The sequence below is a fragment of the Oncorhynchus mykiss genome, chromosome 23 (genome assembly GCF_057628025.1).
Source record: "Oncorhynchus mykiss isolate SJ-2025 chromosome 23, ASM5762802v1, whole genome shotgun sequence".
Classification (NCBI taxonomy): domain Eukaryota; kingdom Metazoa; phylum Chordata; class Actinopteri; order Salmoniformes; family Salmonidae; genus Oncorhynchus; species Oncorhynchus mykiss.
In genome coordinates this window covers 20,880,393-20,906,088 of record NC_143044.1, presented here as the reverse complement: position 1 = coordinate 20,906,088, position 25,696 = coordinate 20,880,393, and the positions used below count along the sequence as shown (strand labels likewise).

The following is a 25,696-nucleotide window of genomic DNA, read 5'->3' as shown; positions in this document are numbered from 1 at the left end:
GTCCTTCAGTTTTATTTGAGACGACTGTACAACCATCAAGATTAATTGTCAGATTCAACAGAAGATCTCTTTTTTTCTTGGGACCTAGAACAAGCATGTCTGTTTTGTCCGAGTTTAAAAGTAGAACGTTTGCAGCCATCCACTTCCTTATGTCTGAAACACAGGCTTCTAGCGAGGGCAATTTTGGTAATTCACCATGTTTCATCGAAATGTACAGCTGTGTGTCATCCGCATAGCAGTGAAAGTTAACATTATGTTTTCAAATGACATCCCCAAGAGGTAAAATATATAGTGAAAACAATAGTGGTCCTAAAACGGAACCTTGAGGAATACCGAAATTTACAGTTGATTTGTAAGAGGACAAACCATTCAGAGACAAACTGATATCTTTCCGACAGATAAGCTCTAAACCAGGCCATAACTTGTCCGTGTAGACCAATTTGGGTTTCCAATCTCTCCAAAAGAACGTGGTGAACGATGGTATCAAAAGCAGCACTAAGGTCTAGGAGCACGAGGACAGATGCAGAGCCTCGGTCTGACACCATTAAAAGGTAATTTACCACCTTCACAAGTGCAGTCTCAGTGCTATGATGGGGTCTAAAACCAGACTGAAGCATTTCGTACACATTGTTTGTCTTCAGGAAGGCAGTGAGTTGCTGCGCAACTGCTTTTGCTAAACATTTTGAGAGGAATGGAAGATTCGATATAGGCCTATAGTTTTTTATATTTTCTGGGTCAAGGTTTGGCTTTTTCAAGAGAGGCTTTATTACTGCAACTTTTAATGAGTTTGGTACACTTCCGGTGGATAGAGAGACGTTTATTATGCTCAACAAGGAGGGCCAAGCACAGGAAGCAGCTCTTTCAGTAGTTTAGTTGGAATAGGGTCCAGTATACAGCTTGAAGGTTTAGAGGCCATGATTATGTTCATCATTGTGTCAAGAGATATAGTACTAAAACACTTGAGTGTCTCTCTTAATCCTAGTTCCTGGCAGAGTTGTGCGACTCAGGACAACTGAGCTTTGGAGGAATACGCAGATTTAAAGAGGAGTCCGTAATTCGCTTTCTATTGATCATGATCTTTCCCTCAAGTCATCCTCTCTTGGGGAATGCTGCTTTTTAGTTAGATTTGCGACAGTATCAAAAACGAATTTCAGATTGTTCCTATTGAAGAAGCAATAAAACTGGCCTTCTTTAGACTAGTTGAGTATCTGGAGTATAAACATTTGTGGGTTTGATTACATGCTCAAAATGGCCAGAAACAAAGTACTTTCTTCTGAAACTCGTCAGCCTATTCTTGTTCTGAGAAATGAATGCTATTCCATGTGAGAAATTGCCAAGAAACTGAAGATCTCTTACAATGCTGTGTACTACTCCCTTCACAGAACAGCGCAAACTGGCTATAACCAGAATATAAAGAGGAGTGGGAGGCCCCAGTGCACAACTGAGCAAGAGGACAAGTACATTAGAGTGTCTAGTTTGAGAAACGGACACCTCACAAGTCCTCCACTGGCAGCTTCATTAACCTCTCTGGGATATGTGGGACGGTAGCGTCTCACCTGGCCAACAGCCAGTGAAATTGCAGGTCGCCAAAATCAAAACAACAAAAGTCTCATAATTAAAATTCCTCAAGCATACAAGTATTCTACACCATTTTAAAGATAAAAATCTCGTTAATCCAGCCACAGTGTCTGATTTCAAAAAGGCTTTACCGCAATAGCACCACAAACAATTATGTTAGGTCACCACCAAGTCACCGAAAAACACAGCCATTTTTCCAGCCAAAGAGAGGAGTCACAAATCGAGATAAAATGAATTACTAACCTTTGATGATATTTCATCAGATGACACTCATAGAACTTCATGTTACACAATATATGTATGTTTTGTTCGCTAAAGTGCATATTTCTATCAAAAAATCTAATTTCACATTGGAGCGTTATGTTCAGTAGTTCTAAAACATGCGGTGATTGTTTAGAGAGCCACATCAATTTACAGAAATACTCATCATAAATGTTGATGAAAATACAAGTGTTATACATGGAATTAGAGATATATTTCTCCTTAATGCAACCGCTGTGAGATTTTTAAAAAAGTTACTTAAAAAGCAAACCATGCAATAATCCGAGTACAGCGTTCAGACAACAAAGCAGCCAAAAAGATATCCGCCATATTGTGTAGTCAACATTAGTCAGAAATAGCATTATAAATATTCACTTACCTTTGATGATCTTCATCAGAATGCACTCCCAGGAATCCCAGTTCCACCATAAATGTTTGATTTGTTCGATAAAGTTAATCATTTATGTCCAAATAGCTTCTTTTGTTAGGGCGAATCCAAACGCACGTTCAGGTCCAGCCGAACGTCGGACAATAATTCAAAACTTTATATTACAGGCCGTAGAAACTTGTCAAACTAAGTATAGAATCAATCTTTAGGATGTTTTTATCATAAATCTTCAATAATGTTCCAACCGGAGAATTCCATTGTCTGTAGAAAAGCAAAGGAACGAGCGCTAAATCTCTCATGACCGCGCCTCACGAGCCTGTGGCACTCTGCCAGACACCTGGCTCAATCTTCTCTCATTCTCTCCCCCTTCATAGTAGAAGCCTGAAACAAAGTTCTAAAGACTGTTGACATCTAGTGGAAGCCGTAGGAAGTGCAATTTGACCCCAATTACACTGTATATTGGAATGGCAAAGAGTTGAAAAACTACAAACCTCAGATTTCCCACTTACTGGTTGGATTTTTCTCAGGTTTTCGCCTGCCATATGAGTTCTCTTATACTCACAGACATCATGCAAACAGTTTTAGAAACTTCAGAGGGTTTTCTATCCAATACTACTAATACTATGTATATATTAGCATCTGGGACAGAGTAGCAGGCAGTTTACTCTGGGCACCTTATTCATCCAAGCTGATCAATACTGCCCCTGTCACCAAGAAATTAAATAGTACCGGCAAACACCAGTCTCAACGCCAACAGTGAAGAGCAGACTCCAGGATGCTGGCCTTTTCCAGCTACAGTCCTTGGTAGCGGGCCGCGTCGGTGGGACTATATTAGCCTCAAAGCGGACAAAGAAGGTGTTTAGTTTGTCTGGAAGCAAGACTTTGGTGTCCGTGACGTGGCTGGTTTTCTTTTTGTAGTCTGTAATTGCCTGTAGACCTTGCCACCTACGTCTCGTGTCTGAGCCGTTGAATTGCAACTCCACCTTGTCCCTGTACCGGCATTTCACTTGTTTGATTGCCTTAACCTCTCTAGGGTATGTGGGACGCTAGCATCCCATCTGGCCAACATCCAGTGAGGTTGCAGAGCGCCAAATTCAATTACAGAAATGCTCATTATAAAAATTCTGAAAACAAAACATATTTTACTTTAAACCTAACTTCTTGTTAAACCAACCACAGTGTCATATTTATTACATGCTTTTCGGCAAAAGCATACCTAGCCCAGAACATACCTAGCCCAGAACATAGCCCAGTTGACAAATTATTACAAACAGTAACCAGCCAAGCAGAAGCGTTACAAAACTCAGAAATAGAGATAAAATGAATCCCTTACCTTTGATGATCTTCATATGGTGGCAATCAGAAGACATTCATTTACTCAATAAATGTTCCTTTTGTTCGATGAAGTCTCTTTATATCCGAAAACCTCAGTTTTGTTAGCGCGGTTTCTTCAGTAATCCACAGGCTCAAACTCAGCCAAAACAATCAGACAAAAAAATCCAAATTGTATCCGTAAAGTTCATAGAAACATGTCAAACGATGTTTATATTCAATCCTCAGGTTGTTTTTTAGCCTAAATGATCTATAATATTTTAACCGGACAATAACGTTGTCAATATAAATGGTAAACAAGAAATGCACATGCGCATGAAATAATTCTGCGACATGTTAGGGTCCACTCGTTCAGACTGGTCTTACTCCCTCATTTATAAGAATACAAGCCTGAAACAATTTCTAAAGACGGTTGACATCTAGTGGAAGGCATAGGAACTGCAAATGGAGTCCTAAGTCAATAGATACTGTAATGGCTTTGAATAGAAAACTACAAAACAAAAACAAAAACTTCCTGATTGGATTTTTCTCAGGTTTCCGCCTGCTAAATCAGTTCTGTTATACTCACAGACACTATTCTAACAGTTTTGGAACCTTTAGAGTGTTTTCTATCCAAATCTACCAGTTATATGCATATCATATCTTCTGGGCCCGAGTAGCAGGCCGTTTAATTTGGGCATGCTTTTCATCCAAAATTCTGATTGCTGCCCCCTACCCTAGAGAGGTTAAGGATAGAATAACTACACTGTGTATATTCAAGCATATTTCCAGAGATCTTTACATGGTTGAATGCGGTGGTTCGCGCTTTCAGTTTTGTGAATGCCACCATATGTCCATAGTTTCTGGTTAGGGTAGGTTTTAATAGTCACAGTGGGTACAACATCTCCAATGCACTTCCTTATAAACTCACTCACAGAGTCAGCGTATAAATCAATATTATTCTCTGAGGCTTCCCGGAACATTTCTCAGTCCGCGTGATCAAAACAATCTTGAAGCATGGATTCAGATTGGTCAGACCAGCGTTGAATGGTTCTAGTCATGGGTACATCCTGTTTGAGTTTCAGCCTGTAGGACGGTAGGAGCAAAATGGAGTCGTGGTCGGATTTGCCGAAGGGAGGGTGGGGGAGGGCCTTGTATGCATCGCAGAAGTTAGAGAAGCAGTGGTTCAGTGTATTACTCGCACGAGTGCTGCAGTCAATGTGCTGACAGAATTTAGGTAGTCTTGTTCTTAAATTAGCTTTGTTAAAATCCCCAGCTACAATAAATTCAGCCTCAGGATATATGGTTTCCAGTTTACATAAAGTCCAGTAAACTTCCTTGAGGGCCATCAAGGTATCTGCTTGGGGGCTATACGCTGCTGTAACTATAATCAAAGAGAATTCTCTTGGGAGATAATGTGGTCCGCATTTGATTAAGGAATTCTAGGTCAGGTGGACAGAAGGACTTGAGTTCCTGTATGTTGTTATGATTACACCATGAATAGTTAATCATGAAGCATACACCCTTGCCCTTCTTCTTAGCAGAAAGATGTTTGTGTCTGTTGGCTTGACGCATGAAGAAACCCGGTGGCTGTACCGACTCTGACAACATATCCCGAGAGAGCCATGCTTCCGTGAAACAGAGAATGTTACAATCTTTGCCCTAATTTCAACCCTTGCCCTAATTTCATCCACCTTGTTGTCTAGAGACTGGACATTGGAGAGTAATATACTCAGAAGCGGTGGGTGGTGTGCACGCCAACGAAGTCTGACCAGGATGCGCTTTTTTTCTCTCCCGGAGGATTTTCTTTAATTGGGAAAGGAGAGAGTGGCTCGCTCAACACAGAAGCAGGCCCCAACAAAACAGGCATAGGGGCAGGCAGGAAGACACTTTGATTACAAGAATCATGAGGATAATGTACTTTACTATTTGACCAAATCATGGTTTTAGCCTCTTAAACAAAATGGTCGCAGTCTGTAGTCCTTTCTTGTGGGCTTTTCAGTATAGACATACTCTCTAACTTTCATTTTACTTCAATGAGGCCTCATCTTTTCTGGGGGTTATTTTTTACCCCTTTTTCTCCCCAATTTCATGATGTCCAATTGGTAGTTAGTCTTGTCCCATTGCTGCAAGTCCCGTACGGACTCGGGAGAGGCGAAGGTCGAGAGCCGTGTATCCTCCGAAACACGACCCTGCCAAGCCACACTGCTTCTTGACACACTGCTCGCTTCACCTGGAAACCAGCCGCACCAATGTGTCAGAGGAAACACCATACAGCTGGCGGCCGCTACAAGGAGTCACTAGAGCGGGATGGGACAAGGATATCCCAGCCGGCCAAACTCTCCCGTATCCCGGATGATGCTGAGCAAATTGTGCGCCGTCACATGGGTCTCCCCGTCGTGGCCGGCTGCGACACAGCCCGGGATCGTACCCGGATCTGTAGTGTTGCCTCTAGCACTGTGATGCAGTGCTCTCTTGCTCTCTCATCCTCAGCCGAGGCAAGGAGCAAGAGAATTGTGCTCGAAATCGGGGCTACAATTTGGCCGGCTGCAAAGTTATTTATCGGCTTTTCATTTATTTTATCGCCCAAAAGCCGGCAATGTGGTTGGGTTGTTCATGCTCTGAGGGGGCCTTTTGTCCTTTGCTCTAGAGTTGTCTCACGGTGCCTTTGTCTGCTTAGATCTGCAGTGTGGACATCAAGCTCACTGGTCCACTCTATGTAGGCTACAAACAAGCATGCACACAGGCACACACACACACAAGTGAGCTGGGGTACAATACATCTGATATATGTAGAAGGAAGTGTCCTTCCTGAATTTCCATTTACAAGATGAAAAGAGAGAAAAAAGGACCAATGCAGACCCACTCGCTAACAAATTACTGTTTTTTTTTTACACACAACAAAACAAACTGTTATGCAGACAGAAACACACTGGTATGAAGTGTTGTCTCTTCACCATTGCCTATGTATGATTGCCTGTTACAGCCCAAGAGCTGGGCACATGGTGCATGGTGGGACGCTTGATTGGTTTCCAGTAACACATTGAGCAGGGGAATAGTCCTGGCTAGTCCTGGCCAGGGTCATGGGGTGAGCTCAGTGGGTTAGGGTGTTACTGTAGGGTCATTAGATCTAGGCCATAGAGCCACATTTAACCAAGAAAGAAACAAATCCAATTCTAGTACTTATCTCAACACCTGTCACGCAGCTGATGCTTTTCAAAATCTGGTGTGCTACACTGTTTAAAATTGTATTCATTCATGTGTGTCTGTTCAGGTCTGTGTGTGTGTGTGTGTGTGTGTGTGTGTGTGTGTCTGTGTGTGTGTGTGTGTGTGTGTGTGTTTTGGGGTGGCAGATAGCAAAGAGGTTAAGACCGTTGGGCCAGTAACAGAACGGTTGCTGGTTTGATGCCTCTCGCCAACTAGGTTAAAAATATGTCGATGTGCCCTTAAGCAAGGCACTTAACCCCAATTGCTCTTGTAAGTCGCTCTGGATAAGAGTGTCTGCTAAATGACTAAAATGTAAATGTTTTCAAATACAGTATGTGTGTATTTGCGAGTATACCGTGTATTCCTGTGAGCTTCTGCCTGCGTGCCCATGGACCAGCGAGGCAGAGCAATGTTTGATGGAGGGAGATGTGAGCCTTAAGTGGTGGACAAGGGAAATTTGCACTGAGCAAATAAATGTCAAGTTAAGTGCCTGTTGAAATTGCCTCCATGTGGGAAGCAGGCTGCATCCAAGCGTTGCTGTCGGGGAGAAAATAGGAAATAAAAGGCAGAAGAACAGCAGCCATGACAGATTTCAGAAAACACTATGATAATCTCTTCAGTTTTGGATCTGCTGGATTGTCTCCATATAGAGCCAGCCTGAGGGCCAGAGTCCTTCCTACAGTAACACCTTAACCTGTTTTGCTAAGGTCTGTCCTTGTTTGCGCTTTTCTGCTAATTATCTTTTTCTTGTGTGTTTGTTTTGATTAGGATCGAGTACTCTGTGAATGTGTGTGTGCGTGCATTCAGCTGTATGATTGTGCATCCTAATACATGTCTGACATGCTTTTAAGTTATGTACCCAGTAGGTCCCTCAGGTCCTCTGGCACTGGCCTTTTAACTATCCCAAAGCCTAGGACTAAGAGTCATGGAGAGGCAGCCTTGAGTTATTATGCCCCCAGCCCCTGGAATAGCCTGCCAGAGAACCTGAGGGGGGTCAAAACTGTGGACATATTTAAAATACAGTTGAAGTCGGAAGTTTATATACACCTGAGCCTAATACATTTAAACTCAGTTTTTCACAATTCCTGACATTGAATCCTAGGAAACATTCCCTATCTTAGGTCAGTTAGGATCACCACATCATTTTTCTCCCGCATGATGCCATCTATTTGTGAAGTGCACCAGTCGCTCCTGCAGCAATGCAATGCTTCACGGTTGGGATGGTGTTCTTCGCCTTGCAAGCGTCCCCCTTTTTCCTCCAAACATAACGATGGTCATTATGGCCAAACAGTTCTATTTTTGTTTCATCAAACCAGAGGACATTTCTCCAAAAAGTATGATGTTTTTCCCCGTGCAGTTTCAAACCATAGTCTGGCTTTTATATGGCGGGTTTTGGAGCAGTGGCTTCTTCCTTGCTGAGCGGCCTTTCAGGTTATGTCGATATAGGACTCGTTTTACTGTGGATGTAGATACTTTTGTACCTGTTTTCTCCAGCATCTTCACAAGGTCCTTTGCTGTTGTTCTGGGATTGATTTGCACTTTTCGCACCAAAGTACATTCATCTCTAGGAGACATAACGCGTCTCCTTACTTTTCTGAGGTCTTGGCTGATTTATTTGGATTCTTCCATGATGTCAAGCAAAGAGGCACTGAGTTTCAAGATAGGCCTTGAAATACATCCACAGGTACACCTCCAATTGACTCAAATGATGTCAATTAGCCTATCAGAAGCTTCTAAAGCCATGACATAATTTTCTGGAATTTTCCAAGCTGTTTAAAGGCACAGTTAACTTAGTGTATGTAAACTTCTGACCTACTAGAATTGTTAAACAGTGAATTATAAGTGAAATAATCTATCTGTAAACAATTGTTGGAAAAATTACTTGTGTCATGCACAAAGTAGACGTCCTAACCGACTTGCCAAAACTATAGTTTGTTAACAAGACATTTGTTGAGTGGTTGAAAAAACAAGTCTTAATGATTCCAACCTAAGTGTATGTAAACTTCCAACTTCAACTGTTGATCTTAAAACACACCTTTTTCACTATGCTTTTTCTTAGGGTGCTTTTTAGTGTTTACATTTTTATTGCTATTTTTTTGTTACTTGTCCTCTCATGTTTCTGTTTTTATTTTCATTGTTTTTATTCATTTTTCCCCCTATGAAGCATTTTGCATTGCATTCATGTCTGAAATGTGCTATGTTAATAAAGCTTGAATTAATTTAATTTCATAAGTGTGCGTGTGTGTGTTTGCACTGTTGCTGTGCATGCAAAAGTGTGAAATCAAAGGTAGATACCTCTTCTTACGTGGTGAGTCTAATTAAAAGACTCCTTCCTATCAGACAGACAGATTGAAACTCAACAGTCTCCACTTCCTCTCCTGACACCTAGGTTATATCCGTGCTCCCCTAGAACCCTGGTCCCAGAGGAGAGCGAAGTAAACAGACTCAGTTTCAGAGGTTTATTTTGGCACGGCTGTTGCCACCCTGCCTTGCACGCTGTGTGGCCCAATGGGGTCATGGCATAGGTGGGTTTGTGCGAGTGAGAGGGGGAAGTTGGCTTTTTAAATAGACCCAATCTCCCATCTTAGCATTTACCTCAGCATGCTGCTCCTGTTACTGACAACAACTGATGCATGAACAGACAAACCACACTCTCACACACACACACACACACACACACACACACACACACACACACACACACACACACACACACACACACACACACACACACACACTCACAGACACACACAGAGAGCGATGGCACACACCCACAGCGACCTTTAATCTTCAGACCTTCTGCCCTCTGTCACGGCTCACAGACAAAGCCGTGTTGTGGGTTCACAGAGAGTCAAACACTCTTCACACATCCTGTGTGTGTGTGTTCTGTTGTCTGGGGAAAAGCTGAGACTGTGGCAGCCTAATAGCAGATTAAGGGTCCCGGAGGACAGTGGTGCTTTTCTCTATGTCATCCCAGTCTGTGAGCGTAGGAGTGAAAGGCAGCCAAACAGACAGAAAAGAGACTAGGGAAGGAAGCCAGTGTGCTACACCCATCTTGGCACCATTACCACTTAAGCTACTTAACCAGCCAGCCCTAGCTGAGTGTTAAGTGTTAGTGTTCTCTGGGGAGACGGCGATTGAGGCTGGGGGCCCCTTCTAAAGTCCCCGTGGTGCATCTTAAAATTGCTGTCATGTTCTTAAGATTAACTGAGGAAAATATTTTTGCCTTGCCCTTGTGTAAGGGGAATACAATCGGTTCCAAACTCGTATCCTCACAAGGCCTTCAACAAATAGAGGGACTGAGGCGTACAAACCAGATAACACCGCTGCGGCCTTTGTGTTTGAATTGAAGTCTTCTTGAGCTGTTTTGTGGGGTTATTGTTTACAACGCCCTCTATAAGAACAAATACAGAAGGATAAAGCTCCGTCCTTGGCTGTGAAATATTCATTACTGCTACTTTATGACCCTCATACCAACGGTTGGCCAGCCACTGAATGAAATCTGTTTTGTTATGTATAAGCACAGGACAGTGAGCATTGCCTACCTTATTTCGCTGTAACCACTGCCTGACCAGCCTTGCAAACCCTAGCAATTACGTTCTGAATCCATTTATTGAATCAAGGGGCAGATTTAACGATATATCACATCTGTTTCGATAGGCTTGTCAAAATAGTGGAGTATGTATTTACAAAGTGGCGGTTTTCCACACGGTTGCCCTTTCCAAGGTCTCCTCCTGGGTTTTGTAGAAGTTGAGTATTGGTAATAAACATGGGTCTTTGGACTGCAGTAATGACCCCTGCTTCGTAAACCAGACCATATGATCAAATGCCACCTACCGCAACAACCCTCACACCTGGTACTCCTGACTCCCCTCAGTCTAGTCTGCTTTCAATTCTCTTCCTGCATTTTGAGGACCTTGTCTTAGTACTTGAGTCAAGGCTGCCTGATTGTCTTGACAAACAGGGTCAAATTAAGGGTTGATGGAGTCATCCACACACCTGACTATTGTTTAATAGCACTTATTCAGTTTAGCGTATTTTTCAAGCCTCTGTAAAGTCCTACTGTAGCTGTCCTCTCTGTCTTTCAGTAGCGTTCAAGGTGTTCTCTAGCTGGGCTGTCTGTAGACGTCTAACTCCCCTGCTGTTCAGAACACAGACAGACAGACACAAGGCCCCTGCCCCTGAGCAGAGAGGTATCGTCAGATAGGGCTATCTGGGGAAATCACCTCATCATATCCAGGGAGAGGACAGCACCAGAAGCAGCACACAGTACTGTCACCCCTGATACTACCTCTACAAACAGCCTCTCAGGACACTTTTCCCTGAATCGCCCAAAATAACCCTCAGTGATGATGTTATTAACAGTCTGTGATGGCTTTGGCAAAGTGACAGATACCTTGTTAAGCTCATTGTTCTATGTCTTCTATTCTTCTCCCCCTTCTCTCTTATTGTTGCAGTTGCGACTCCGAGAACCGTTACCTTGGCAACCCCCTCAGAGGGACGTGCTACTGTAAGTATCCCGCCGCTGCAGTCACACCTGAGTCTCCATTGCATCTTTGTCCTCCAGATGTTGCCGTGGTCCTGATCAGTTGCAGCATACCACACATCTGCACATCTCTTTGACCTTTGCCGCGAAGTGAGTTGGCTAAGCAGATGGAAGCTTTTAGTCTGTGCCAGGCAGTATGGCAGCAATCGACTGTAGATTTGTCTGGCTCAAAACTTGTTTTGAAAGATTTGTAGCTGGAGATGGTAGCAGGGTTTAGAGGGGCTTCTGTCTCCAGATGTCAGTGTCAGATCACTGGCCTCATATTGATTTGACTCATTTGCAGCAAATTGGTCGTTTTTCAAGTTAAAGTACATGGGGGAATATTTGACTCAAAACAGATGCTGGCATCAGCCGGTGGAATTTGGTCCACTGACCAGGGTTGTAAGGGTAGCTGTTTTGGACAAAGTTCAAGTACTGTCACTTCCAATAGTAATCCTGTTGAGTGTAGTCATGCATGAATGTAGTTCTATGAGAGAGGTTGTCAATTAAATACTAAATACACCTCTGCTGTTTTCAACCAAGATCTCAGCGATCACTCCCTCATTGCCTGCATCCGTAATGGGTCAGCGCTCAAGCGACCTCCACTCATCACTGTCAAACGCTCCCTGAAACACTTCAGCAAGCAGGCCTTTCTAATCGACCTGGCCTGGGTATCCTGGAAGGATATTGACCTCATCCCGGCAGTAGAGGATGCCTGGTTATTTAAAAAAATGCCTTCCTCACCATCTTAAATAAGCATGCCCCATTCAAGAAATGTAGAACCAGGAACAGATATAGCCCTTGGTTCTCTCCAGACCTGACTGCCCTTAACCAACACAAAAACATCCTATGGTGTTCTGCATTAGCATCGAACAGCCCCCGCGATATGCAACTTTTCAGGGAAGTTAGAAACCAATATACACAGGAAGTTAGAAAAGCCAAGGCTAGCTTTTTTCAAGCAGAAATTTGTTTCCTGTACCACAAACTCAAAAAAGGTATAGTAAAGTCCATGGAGAATAAGAACACCTCCTCCCAGCTTCCCACTGCACTGAGGATAGGAAACTCTGTCACCACCGATAAATCCACTATAATTGAGAATTTCAATAAGCATTTTTCTATGGCTGGCCATGCTTTCCACCTGGCTACCCCTACCCCGGTCAACTGCACTGTACCCCCCACAGCAACTCGCCCAAGCCTTCCCCATTTCTCCTTCTCCCAAATCCAGTCAGCTGATGTTCTGAAAGAGCTACAAAATCTGGACCCCTACAAATCAGCCAGGCTAGACAATCTGGACCCTTTCTTTCTAAAATGATCTGCCGAAATTGTTGCAACCCCTATTACTAGCCTGTTCAACCTCTCTTTCGTGTCGTCTGAGATTCCCAAATATTGGAAAGCAGCTGCGGTCATCCCCCTTTTCAAAGGGGGAGACACTCTTGACCCAAACTGCTACAGACCTATATCTATCCTACCCTGCCTTTCTAAGGTCTTCGAAAGCAAAGTCAACAAACGGATTACCCACCATTTCGAATCCCACGCACCTTCTCCGCTATATAATCTGGTTTCAGAGCTGGTCATGGGTGCACCTCAGCCACGCTCAAGGTCCTAAACAATATCTTAACCGCCATCGATAAGAAACAATACTGTGCAGCCGTATTCATTGACCTGGCCAAGGCTTTCGACTCTGTCAATCACCATATCCTCATCGGCAGACTCGACAGCCTTGGTTTCTCAAATGACTGCCTCGCCTGGTTCACCAACTACTTTTCTGATAGAGTTCAGTGTGTCAAATCGGAGGGCCTGTTGTCCGGGCCTCTGGCAGTCTCTATGGGGGTGCCACAGGGTTCAATTCTTGGGCCGACTCTCTTCTCTGTATACATGAATGATGTCGCTCTTGCTGCTGGTGAGTCTCTGATCCACCTTTACGCAGACGACACCATTCTGTATACTTCTGGCCCTTCTTTGGACACTGTGTTAACAACCCTCCAGGCAAGCTTCAATGCCATACAACTCTCCTTCCGTGGCCTCCAACTGCTCTTAAATAAAAGTACAACTAAATGCATGCTCTTCAACCGATCGCTGCCTGCACCTGCCCGCCCGTCCAGCATCACTACTCTGGACGGTTCTGACTTAGAATATGTGGACAACTTCAAATACCTAGGTGTCTCGTTAGACTGTAAACTCTCCTTCCAGACTCACATCAAACATCTCCAATCCAAAGTCAAATCTAGAATTGACTTCCTATTTTGCAACAAAGCATCCTTCACTCATGCTGCCAAATGTACCCTCGTAAAACGGACCATCCTACCGGTCCTCGACTTCGGCGATGTCATTTACAAAATAGCCTCCAATACCCTACTCAATAAATTGGATGCAGTCTATCACAGTGCCATCTGTTTTGTCACCAAAGCCCCATATACTACCCACCACTGCGACCTGTACGCTCTCGTTGGCTGGCCCTCGCTTCATACTCGTCGCCAAACCCACTGGCTCCAGGTCATCTACAAGACCCTGCTCGGTAACGTCCCCCCTTATCTCAGCTCGCTGGTCACCATAGCAGCACCCACCTGTAGCACGTGCTCCATCAGGTTTATCTCTCTGGTCACCCCCAAAACCAATTCTTCCTTTGGCCGCCTCTTCTTCCAGTTCTCTGCTGCCAATGACTGGAACGAACTGCAAACATCTCTGAAACTGGAAACACTTATCTCCCTCACTAGCTTTAATCACCAACTGTCAGAGCAGCTCACAGATTACTGCACCCTTACATAGCCCATCTATAATTTAGCCCAAACAACTACCTCATCCTCTACTGTATTTATTTATTTATTTTGCTCCTTTGCACCCCATTATTTCTATTTCTACTTTGCACATTCTTCCACTGCAAATCTACCATTCCAGTGTTTTACTTGCTATATTGTATTTACTTCGCCACCATGGCCTTTTTTTGCCTTTACCTCCCCTCTCACCTCATTTTCTCACATCATATATAGACTTATTTTTCTACTGTATTATTGACTGTATGTTTGTTTTACTCCATGTGTAACTCTGTGTTGTTGTATGTGTCGAAGTGCTTTGCTTTATCTTGGCCAGGTCGCAATTGTAAATGAGAACTTGTTCTCAACTTGCCAACCTGGTTAAATAAAGGTGAAATAAATAAATAAAAAATAAAATGTTTTAACTTTGATGCTATTAGTCAGAATTGCTTAGGTCAGGAAATCATCAAGTATCCCTTTGTTCAGAACAAATGCAAACATTTTTTGTCAAAGCAATGTTTTTTATTTACCTAGTTCAAAACTAACCATGTACTGTACATATACCACACACTACATGTAGTTTCAACATTTGTTTCAATAGTTGATATTCAGAGCTATTAAAACACCCACCATAAAAAAAACTGTGGACTGTCCTTTAAGTTCTTTAAAGGAAGAAGAGCAACCAGAGCTCTAGAACAACACAACCCTTCACAACATCAAAACACATCCAGATATATAGAAAACAAATCTCTATCTAAAAACACCAATCGGTACTGTCAACTATTGTTCTGTATTTGTATTATCAGATTCTAACCAGCTTTAGAAAGGTTAAGTACATGCACCGGCATCACTCACTGTCGCCCCCACTGTCTTCTGTTGCTCATGACAGATTGTCTGTTCAGCTGACTGGCATTATGTCTGAGTAAGGAGGGCACTAGGTGGCACCCTCGCTGTACAGTGTACCCACAGTTACCAGGAGGCAGTGGAGGACGTGGCTGTGGAGATCACTCCCAATCACTATGGTCACTCTGAGAGGTGTCTATCCGCCTATCTCTGTTTGGCTACGGACTGTGTCCCCTGAGGAACATGTCATATCCTGATCGTTCCCCTGCATCGGTTGAGAGGGTTCAAAGTCATTAGGGAGCAAATGGACAAGCTATCTGCCAGGTCTGTTTGAACATGGCCAAACAAGCACACGAATACTCTAAATGGCGCATTAGAAATACATTTGTTTCCTGTGTTCCTTTATCATACGCTATTCTATCAAATAGAAAAGTGGCTGTAAATCATCTATTAGCATGCTATTCAGATCTCACGGTGGACAGGGAGGACAAATAAGAGCTCTATTTGAGGTCTGTGAGAAAGTGGGACTGATTTTCCTCCTACATGGCATTTCAAATCTCCATAACAGGCAGGGTCATCAGCAAAGCTGTCGTTCACCTCAGAGGACTGAAAGGTCGGCCATGTTTGATGACTGATAGTGTTTTCCATTATGTCACGAGCGCAGAAACTTAGGCTCAAAGGTTAAGCCCCACTTAAGTGCTACAATTATGTCATAACCAATCAAGATTCAAAGCTTTTATCATGCTGTTTAGCTAATGGCTAGCTATTGTGAGTCAATCCCTGCCTTTCCTGGAAGCATTACCAGTGCAGATGTGTAGGATTTGTTGGACATGTAGGATGTGCGGATGTCTAAGCTGGGATGTGGATGTGAAGGTTAAAGAGACTAATTGGGCCAATTATGCCTAATGAATCAGGGCGACTGAAGGGTAGCACACACGGCCTTCTGGGAACTGAGTGTGACATCCTCTATTTGAGGGGATTGATGTTTACTTTGCACGTTCATTACATACTAATTATTTAACCAATTGTGACAAGGCAGAAATCTAGCACAATGACACTAATAATGATAGTGAGAGTAATAATGATGAGGAATTACATTTTATTAATGGAGATGTTGCTACTGTACTAGTCTAACTACTAGTACTTCTACAACTACTTTATGGCTTCAATATGTACTTCTACTACTAATAATAGTACTTAGTAATTACTAATGGTAGGCCTAATACTACCTACCATTGGAAACTGATCTAGGTCATTCTTCCAATCAACGTGAAAATACATTGGATTTGAAAAAAGTATGAAGGGAATGGGGGATACCTCATCAGTTGTATAACTGAATGCCTTCAACTGAAATGTGTCTTCCACATTTAACCCCTCATGTGACCAGTACTGTTCAACCAGAGTTGTAAACATTGAAATTAGGGTAAAACTTAAACTTAAATTATTTGACTTAACCTGACTAACAGGTAGTTACATCAATCTAATATCAACATAATCATCAGAACTATGTATATGTAGAAATTGCGTAGACAAATTCGACATAAATGTTAAAAATCTTTTTCATCCTATATTTAATATACTGTATGGTGGTCTGTGGAATGGCATATACAATGTCAAACACTACTCAACCTCATCATAAGTTGATTCATTTACTGAAGTCCAAGTATTTAAGTAGACATTTTTACAATTCTGGTTGAAATGAGTTGAAAACATGTCACAATACGTTGACAAATTACAATGAAACAACGTTGATTCAACCAGTGTGTGCCCAGTGGGTTCCCACTGGAATGTAATCATGGCTGATGCTAATGAGGAAGCTGGTCGTCAGTGGCTGACCAGGTTAGTGTGGGTAATGAGTTTCCCTCACAGTGGATCAGTGTCAGCTAGAAGGCCCTAATAAGAAGGAGCCACCAAGTGTGTCCCACCAGCCCCGCCACCCGCCATTACCAGCCTCAAACCCTCAAGCCCCTTATCATGAGAGGATCAGGCACTCTGCACTAAACACTAAACACTATCTGACAGACACTCTGCGCAGACGCCTAACCAGTGTCAGATAGATACAGTGAGAGAGATACTCTCCCCAGACGCAAGCACGGAGGCTTCTCTGTGCTGATAATCTCTACTTGCTAATTGTAGACTGGCTGTGTAGACTATGGTCTTGAACCTCGGTGTTGTCACGAAGAGTGTCTGGTCGACTCGACTAAGGGAATAATCTCCATTTAAACTAATTTTAGTTATACTGAGCAGACAACTTAATTGTACAATAGATGTCTGAGCATTATCAGTCAGGCAGTTGGCACAGACAGCTGAGTAGTACCATCAGACAAGCTGAGTATTACCATCAGACAAGCACATGTTCATAGCTATTTTACAGAAGATACCTCCATTATAGGTGTCACATTACCTGGGGGTCCAGAATAATCAAGGAAACCACTTCTTCTGAGCAAGTGTCCCGAGTGTAAATTCTCAATAGTTTCCATGCGAATATTCTAACATCTGCATAAAAACGATATGCGTATTTTCCCACCGGAACTATGTTTCATGTTGCAGATAAAAAGGGTGTGTATGATGATGGTGCACATGAACAGAACGTTTGTGGTTAAATTCCCACGTACTAAATAAAACAAACAAGTCAAGTTAAAAGGGTTTCCAGCGGGTTGTCACAAAATATGTTGCGTTATATAGCGAATGTGCCTCCTCTGGTCTTGGCATGTGCGCTAAAGTCAGCAGCTCACATATACAATGCAGGTAGTTTAGCCCACATGATGAGATTAATATGAACAAAAGAGTAAGATCATTTTTTATTAGTCAAACGGCAGCCAAGCATTGATCATCATGTCATTAGAATAAGACCCTCAATGTTAATTGGATGGGAGCATCAAGCTCATCACTGTGCACTTGTCACCACCCTGTGAAGTAGCCTGATAAACGGCATGCTATCCCGAGTCGTTGTGGGAGGACTACACAACATATCATTGCATTGATAAACTGCATGCTTTCCCGAGTCGTAGTGGGAGGACTACACAACATATCATTGCATTGATAAACTGCATGCTTTCCCGAGTCGTAGTGGGAGGACTACACAACATATCATTGCGAGACTCCAAGTTTACCGCATGATGGTTATTTTTTCAGTATTTGCGCATAAAGGCATTCCCACCGCCATTTCTGGCAGAATGAATTACAGACATAAAGAAGGGGAAAGGGGATACCTAGTCAGTTGCACAACTGAATGCATTCAACTGAAATGTTTCTTCCACATTTAACCAACCCCTCAAAAGCGCAGGTTGACATCTATTGTCTTGTCCTGGAGGCAGAACTGAACAATTTCCCCTTAGATAGGCAAGCTGCAAAGTCTAAATTGGCTATACTGTAAAAATTCATGAAAACAAAAATGTGCTTTTTTTGTCTTAATTTAATTTAGGCATTTGGGTTAGCAGTGTGGTCAAGGTAAGGTTGTAGGACTTTGTGACTGTGCCAGCTAATGACCACAATGCAGAGCTGCCTCCAGAACAAGATTCATGATGAAAAACTCTAACCTACACAAAAAGAACCCACCTTGTCGTTACATTTTCTTTTATGTACTTTACTTGCGTAAAAAGGTTGGATGGAAACCTGGTTATTGGTGTTTTTTAACTAATTGCTTTCCCTCTGTACTAATGCTATACATGCATTTATTTGTCTTTGAAGAAAGTGTTTCAAATGCAAGGTAATGAATAGTAACAGGCATTCAATGAAATCTCCAACTGCATCCTGTATCACTGATATTGAATAGGGCATCATGCTGTTTCAACTTACTGGATGCAGACTTCTAAGTATGAAATGACTTTACAGGTGAGATTTTGCTCTTTCTTTTAGATTCGGAATAAAGTTACAGTATGCTAAAACCATGACTTGTCTATAGCAACTTTAGTCTTGTGTAGCTCATTTGATGCTTACATTACCTTATGTAAGTTATATTTGTAAGGTCAAATGTGTGCCCAATGAACATGTTCACATTTATGTAATGTATGCAAATAATTTAGATTATCCGAGGGGAAATTGTTTTGTTATTTCTCTGATGGGAGTTTTAATTTGCACTTGTTGCTTTTGCGTCACAGTGGCAAATATTATATCAGGCATGAAATCTAACATATTGAAACATGTTAGATGTTGAAAAGGGTTGTGCAACTTGACAAGTCTTCCACTTTGTCCACTAATGTCATTGTTTTCAGCAGGGGTTCTTTGAGTGGGCTCGGCATTTGTCTAAGTATACTGTACATTAATAAGCACCATACACTGGTACCAAACACCCTAGAAAACTCACAATGTCCTTTTTGAATTTCTCTGCACTTCTGTGTCCTCTTTACAGAGCATGTAGAACTGTTTGAAGTTTACAGAAGACCCTTATGGGATAAACAACACACAGCAACGTGTGTGCCCGAAGCAGGAGGGAGAAAGAGTCACGCATTGGCTTTGATCTGATATCTGCTAATTCCTTTAATTCGGCATGGCGACTAAACAAAATGCAACTATTTGTCGAACATAATTTCCTTTCGTCTCGCTAAGGCTTGAAATGTGCGTTCTGAAAGGAAGTCAAATGAAGTCCTCTCTGAACTCAGCAGGAGTATTATTTTGTCGAGTTAGAACGATGATAAACAATTGTTTGTTCTTCTCACGTGGCTGATAAACAGCAGTTCATAGAAGCCGTGAAATGGAGAAGTGAATGGCACAGTGTGAGCTTCTGAGACATGTAGTGCATTCAGCTGTCATTGACTGACTATGAAAATGGCATTTCCTCATAGCGAGTGGGGTTTGGTTGTGATGGTCATTGTGTTTATAGGCTTCGCAGGATGCACAACTCCAGTCCACAAGGACTGTATCCCTGCATTTTCAAATGGTCCCTGGCACTGAATTGATGAGTTCATATGCCCAGAGAGTGCAGAGAGTGCACATACCTGGCCTCCGATGTCTGATCAAATTGCAAAAAAGGAAAACCAGTAGGACCTGCAACCACTTGAGTACCGGAGTTGGGTGCATTGGGTTGCACATTTTGGGGAATATTCAGAGGTTGAAACTTGCCGTGAGAATATGTGGGAATTAACTGGAATATATGCAAATTAATATTAATCCATTTAAATGTAGATGTTTTTTATATTGGATATATTTACCATATTGTATTTTTTTTAACTAGGCAAGTCAGTTAAGAACAAATTCTTATTTTCAATGACGGCCTGTTCAGGGGCAGAACGACAGATTTGTACCTTGTCAGCTCAGGGATTTGAACTTGCAACCTGTGGGTTATTAGTCCAACGCTCTAACCACTAGGCTACCCTGCCACCCTGATATAGAGACAGAAACATAAACATTTTACCTTATCATAAGTAGACATAATTGCAAATGATTAAATCCTTCCAATAAATATATAAAAAAACATTTTAGTTACGAATTTAACTTTAATTCAATGAGTTGACTCTTCACATGGGATGATTTCACTGAACAACAAAAGAAAGGGAATATTGAATGATCCCCAATGATCCATCACATCTCCCAAAAATGTTTTCAACATACATCTGTAATTTTAGTAGTCTAGAAACTAAAGCTTTGGTTGTCGTCCTCTCAGGCTTCCATGTCTTCTCCCTGGACCTCCTCAATGTCCACCTCTTGAACATCAGACTCTGAGGCCTCATCTTCACTGTCACTTTCCAACCTTGTTGAGGATGGCTCGTTGTCAGGCTCAAAAAGCCAAAAATTAGCCTGGATGGCCACCAAATTTTCAACTCTTGTATTGGTCAGCCTGTTGCATGCTTTGGTGTGTGTGTTCCCAAACAAGGACCAGTTGCACTCTGAGGCGGCTGATGTTGGTGGGATTTGGAGGATGATGGAGGCAACAGGGGAAAGAACCTCAGATCCACAAAGTCCCTTCCACCAGGTGGCTGAGGAGATATGTTGGCACGACTGCGATATTACATCTCCATCCCAAAGCCCTTGCTTGGAAGTGTACTTCGCCAGACTGCCAAGAAACTTGCCCTCATCCAGGCCACGGTAGTGATGACACCATAGGTCTTGTTGATCTCTGCACCAGAGAGGATGCTCTTGCCAGCATACTTGGGGTCCAACATGTACGCTGCGGCATGTATGGGCTTCAGGCAGATATCTTCACGCTTTTTCATGTTTTTCAGAACTGCAGTTTCTTCTTCTGCAGTACAGATTTCTTCTCTTACATCTGCAAGCAGAGTATGAACATCAGACAGGATGGCATTGTCTCCCTCAATCCTTGCAATGGCTACTGCTATAGGTTTCAGGAGGTTCAGGCTGCTTACCACACTCTCCCAAAATACATCATCCAGGAGGATCCTCTTGATGGGGCTGTCCATATCTGCAGACTGCGATATGACCATTTCTTGGAGACACCTTCCCCTCCAGGAGACTGTCAAACATGGTGACAACACCACCACAACAGGTGTTGCTGGGCAGCTTCAATGTGGTGCTCTTATTCTTCTCACTTTGCTTGGTGAGGTAGATTGCTTGATATAACTTGATGACCCTTCACATACCTAACCATTTCCTTGGCTCTCTTGTAGTGTATCCATTGTTTTCAGTGCCACAATGTCATTGAGGAGCAGATTCAAAGTCTTACCCGTTGTCTCGGCTCTCCCAATCAACACATGATTGCTTTATGCCTCTCTCTTATGTCAATATGCCTTGTATACTGTTGTTTAGGGTAGCTCTCATTGTTTTGTTTACTGCGGAGTCCCTAGTCCCGCTCAACATGCCGTAGATAGATAGCTCCTTTGTCCCGCCCCCCACACATGCGAGACCTCACCTAACTTAACTGGTGCCTCCAGAGATGCAACCTCTCTCATCGTCACTCAATCCCTAGGTTTACCTCCTCTGTTCTCGCACCCTACCATACCCTTGTCTGTACGTTATGCCCTGAATCTATGTACACAGCTTTTCCTTCTGCATTAGCTGTAGTGAAATGTCTCCACACATCAGGTAGTGCCTTGTCATTTTCCTGGAAAGATTAGAAAAAAATGAGTAAAAAACCCCAAATACAATTCCATGTAAATAGTTAAGCAGTTAGATTAAACAACTCCTTTGTAAGAGACATGTTTTAAAATGAAACATGGAAACAAATGAATTAACACTCCTCAGTTAGCAGGCTCAAGCAAGCTACAACCCACATGGTAGCAAAAACTAACTATCAGAAATTGTTAACAAGTTAGAAATGATTTAAACACACTTTGCTGTAGGCTACTATTTACTATTTAACAAAAAATAATGTATGTCATATAAAATATATTCACCCCACCCAGTATTGTAATCAAGACTAGAAATCATGTAGTCCTTGGTTCAGACAGTGTAGTAGTGTGTGCTCAATCTCATTAGTGTGCAAGATCTTGAGAATCAGCTGTACATGTGATGGAAGAATGCACTATGTATGCAGAGGGTTGGAATTCCATTGAATTGGGGATAGTTTAACCAAAATATGCCACAAGACCTTGAATTGCCTTATGTGTATCCCACAAAAAAGGTTCACTGTTGTAAGCTAACTTTTTTTTGATGAATTTAAGCACAATTCCCCAAATTCCAGGGCTTAACATCCCATGGCAAATTTCCAGTGAAAAAAGTTTCTGACCCTTTGCAACCCTAGTTGTGCACCCCTGGTGGAACCTGAACTCATCTGAATAGTTAATAACAGTGATCTGAAGGGGTTAGTGAACCGTCCTGCTGAGCATATTGACAATCCAATAGAGACCGTCTCCCACATGGCTCCTCCTAGACTGTACCCTTTGAATCAAGGGCTGTCTTCTGAATGGAATCAGACAAGGTGACCTTCCTAGAGTCCTGCTGTGGTCCAGATGGTAAATGTTCCAAATCCCAGCATTACAGCCCATTGTGGCTCAGACAATGAGGCCCTGTCATTGAATAGGACAAACGTTTATAAAAATAGAACGGGCATTGAATCCCAGTGAATACTTTCTATTAGCCGTACACCCATGTCATATTGATCTTCCTCTACTCTTGTTTCCTAGTACAGCTTGTGCTGATTGAAATACTGCATTATTGATATGAAAAGGAAGGCAGTCACTTGCACTTGTTGTGGTCTGATTCCTGGGCAACTCTTCCCGACAGGAGTTGTTCTGACTCTGTGTCCCTGCACTTTAAGAATACATCCCTAATATTCTGTTTGTCTCTCTGTCCCTGCAGACAACCTGCTGATTGACTACCAGTTCACCTTCAGCCTTCTGCAGGAGGATGACCACCACTACACCGCCATCAACTTCATGGCCACCCCTGAACAGGTCAGTAACCACACAGAGGCCTCCCTCAGTCATCCTGCGGGACCGTCTCATGTAGCCTTTCTGTTATGTATGTCATGCATCGATTATGTAAAGAAGAGAAAACCCACATAAGTATTATTCCAAGTCATCATAATGTTGGTGTGGAATACACGTGTTCGACCTCGTTTTGTGGTCATATTTTACAGAGCAACAAGAACTTGGACATGTCGATCAATGCATCCAACAACTTCAACCTCAACATCACCTGGTCTATTGGATCAACAGGTAACTTGTCTTAGCTGATCATTTCGCCATAGTTTGGATCGGTATGTGCTGTAGTAAATGTCAGTGTTTATTTGACTGTTTGACAACATTGATTGTGACTGACCACCTAGCTATAGTCACTAAGGTGGATATAACCCATTCAGCACCATACAGTGTACACCCCGTGCACTACAGAATCCATTATAGGACATTTGAATAGTGTACTAGTCACCTGAGATGGTAAAAATAAAACGTACAATCTCTGATGTACAGAATCTCACTCTATTTGTCATCTTACCCAGAGGGAATGGTGCCTTTGTTGTTCTTCTCAGTGTCTCTCATTAGACAAGAATGTCTGTAGAGGAATGCCCCTTTTGAAAAAGGCAGTGGCGATATTTTTAATTATGGCATTAGGGCATTTCTGAAGTGTTTTTGTGTGATTTCAATTAAGATAAAACCTTGCCCAGACTGTTCCCATGTTAAGGGCCCAGAACTCTTTTTTTTAACATTTTATTTTACATTTTTTTACTTAATTTGAGATGAAACTTTAGGGCTTCAGAATATATGTGCTGAACAATTACAGTGAGTCTGTGTTATGGCACTGATAAAGTAGTTGGGGTAATCTTTTATTAAAGCTGTCCCAAAGTCTGCCCTATTAATGCAGTATTCTTGATAATGTCTTCAATTTGGACTACTTAAAATATACATGCATGTCTCTTTTTTGTAAAGGAAGTAGAATTACACTTTCCTTACATTTTTTAAAGCTTTGTTTGAACAGATCAAGTCTCTGGATGGGAGTTACATGTGTGTTGACAGGTTACACCCACTCTCGCTGCTAGAATCTGTGCATCTTTCTTCTAAAACATCACTGTCAGTAGCCTGGCTACCCATTTTTACTCTCGACTGTCATCACTAAACGTGGTTTTGTTTGACTGGCGGAACTGTCACAGCAGTACTTATGCCCTCTGTACCTATACAGTTGAAGTCGGAAGTTTACATGCACTTAGGTTGGAGTGCAAATCAATCCTAGAACAACAGCAAAGGACCTTGTGAAGATGCTGGAGAAAACAGGTACAACAGTATATATATATCCACAGTAAAATGAGTCCAATATCGACATAACCTGAAAGGCCGCTCAGCAAGGAAGAAGCCACTGCTCCAAAACCACCATAAAAAAGCCAGACTTCGGCTTGCAACTGCAAATGGGGACAAAGATCGTACTTTTTAGAGAAATGTCCTCTTGTCTGATGAAACAAAAAATATAACTGTTTGGCCATAATGACCATCGTTATGTTTGGAGGAAAAGGGGGAGGCATGCAAGCCAAAGAACACCACCCCAACCGTGAAGCACGGGGGTGGCAGCATCATGTTGTGCTTTGCTGCTGGAGGGACTTCACAAAATAGATGGCATTATGAGAGAGGAAAATGATGTGGATATATTGAAGCAACATCTCAAGACATCAGTCAGGAAGTTAAAGCTTGGTCTCAAATGGGTCTTCCAAATGGACAATGACCCCAAGCAGTGGCCATCACCAAGCACCAACTTCAATCCCATAGAACAAGCAAGGAGGCCTACAAACCTGACCCAGTTACACCAGCTCTGTCAGGAGGAATGGGCCAAAAATCACCCAACTTATTGTGGGAAGCTTTTGGAAGGCTACCCAAAACGTTTGACCCAAATAAAACAATTTAAAGGCAATGCTACCAAATGCTAATTGGGTTTATGTAAACTTCTGACTTCAACTGTATGTGTGCTTGACCTTGACCGACTGTATTATCCTCTGTGTCCTTCCCATGACGACTCACACTTCTCCCCCCTAGCTGGCACCATCTCTGGTGAAGAGGTGCCCATTGTGTCCAAGACCAATATCCAGGAACACAGAGACAGCTTCTCCTGTGAGAAGTTCAACTTCCGGGTCAACTCCAACATCACCTTCTATGTCTACGTCAGCAACTTCTCCTGGCCAATCAAGATCCAGGTGAGGTTCTGTCAGTAGTGATCTCACAATCCACAACTGCTTTACATCCCAACCCATGGAGATACATTAAATTAGGTTTAAAAATATTTACACTATCGTTCAAAAGTTTGGGGTCACTTAGAGATGTCCTTGTTTTTGAAAGAAAAGCCAATTTTGTCCATTTAAAATGACATCAAATTGATCAGAAATACAGTGTAGACATTGTTAATGTTGTAAATTACTATTGTAGCTGGAAATGGCAGATTTTTTTATGGAATATCTACATCGGCGTACAGAGGCCCATTATCAGCAACCATCACTCCTGTGTTCCAATGGCACGTTGT

General features: G+C 42.4%; 1 protein-coding gene across 1 annotated transcript in view; it reads left to right on the top strand.

The window, feature by feature from the left end:
• Positions 1 to 25,696, top strand: part of LOC110502559 (attractin-like protein 1) — a 350,265-nt gene that overhangs the window by 138,130 nt on the left and 186,439 nt on the right. Inside the window, exons 22-25 of the mRNA XM_021580677.3 lie at positions 11,203 to 11,255; positions 23,057 to 23,151; positions 23,337 to 23,415; positions 25,216 to 25,373. Of these exons, the coding sequence (XP_021436352.2) occupies positions 11,203 to 11,255; positions 23,057 to 23,151; positions 23,337 to 23,415; positions 25,216 to 25,373 (385 nt within the window). The remainder of the gene's footprint in view (positions 1 to 11,202; positions 11,256 to 23,056; positions 23,152 to 23,336; positions 23,416 to 25,215; positions 25,374 to 25,696) is intronic.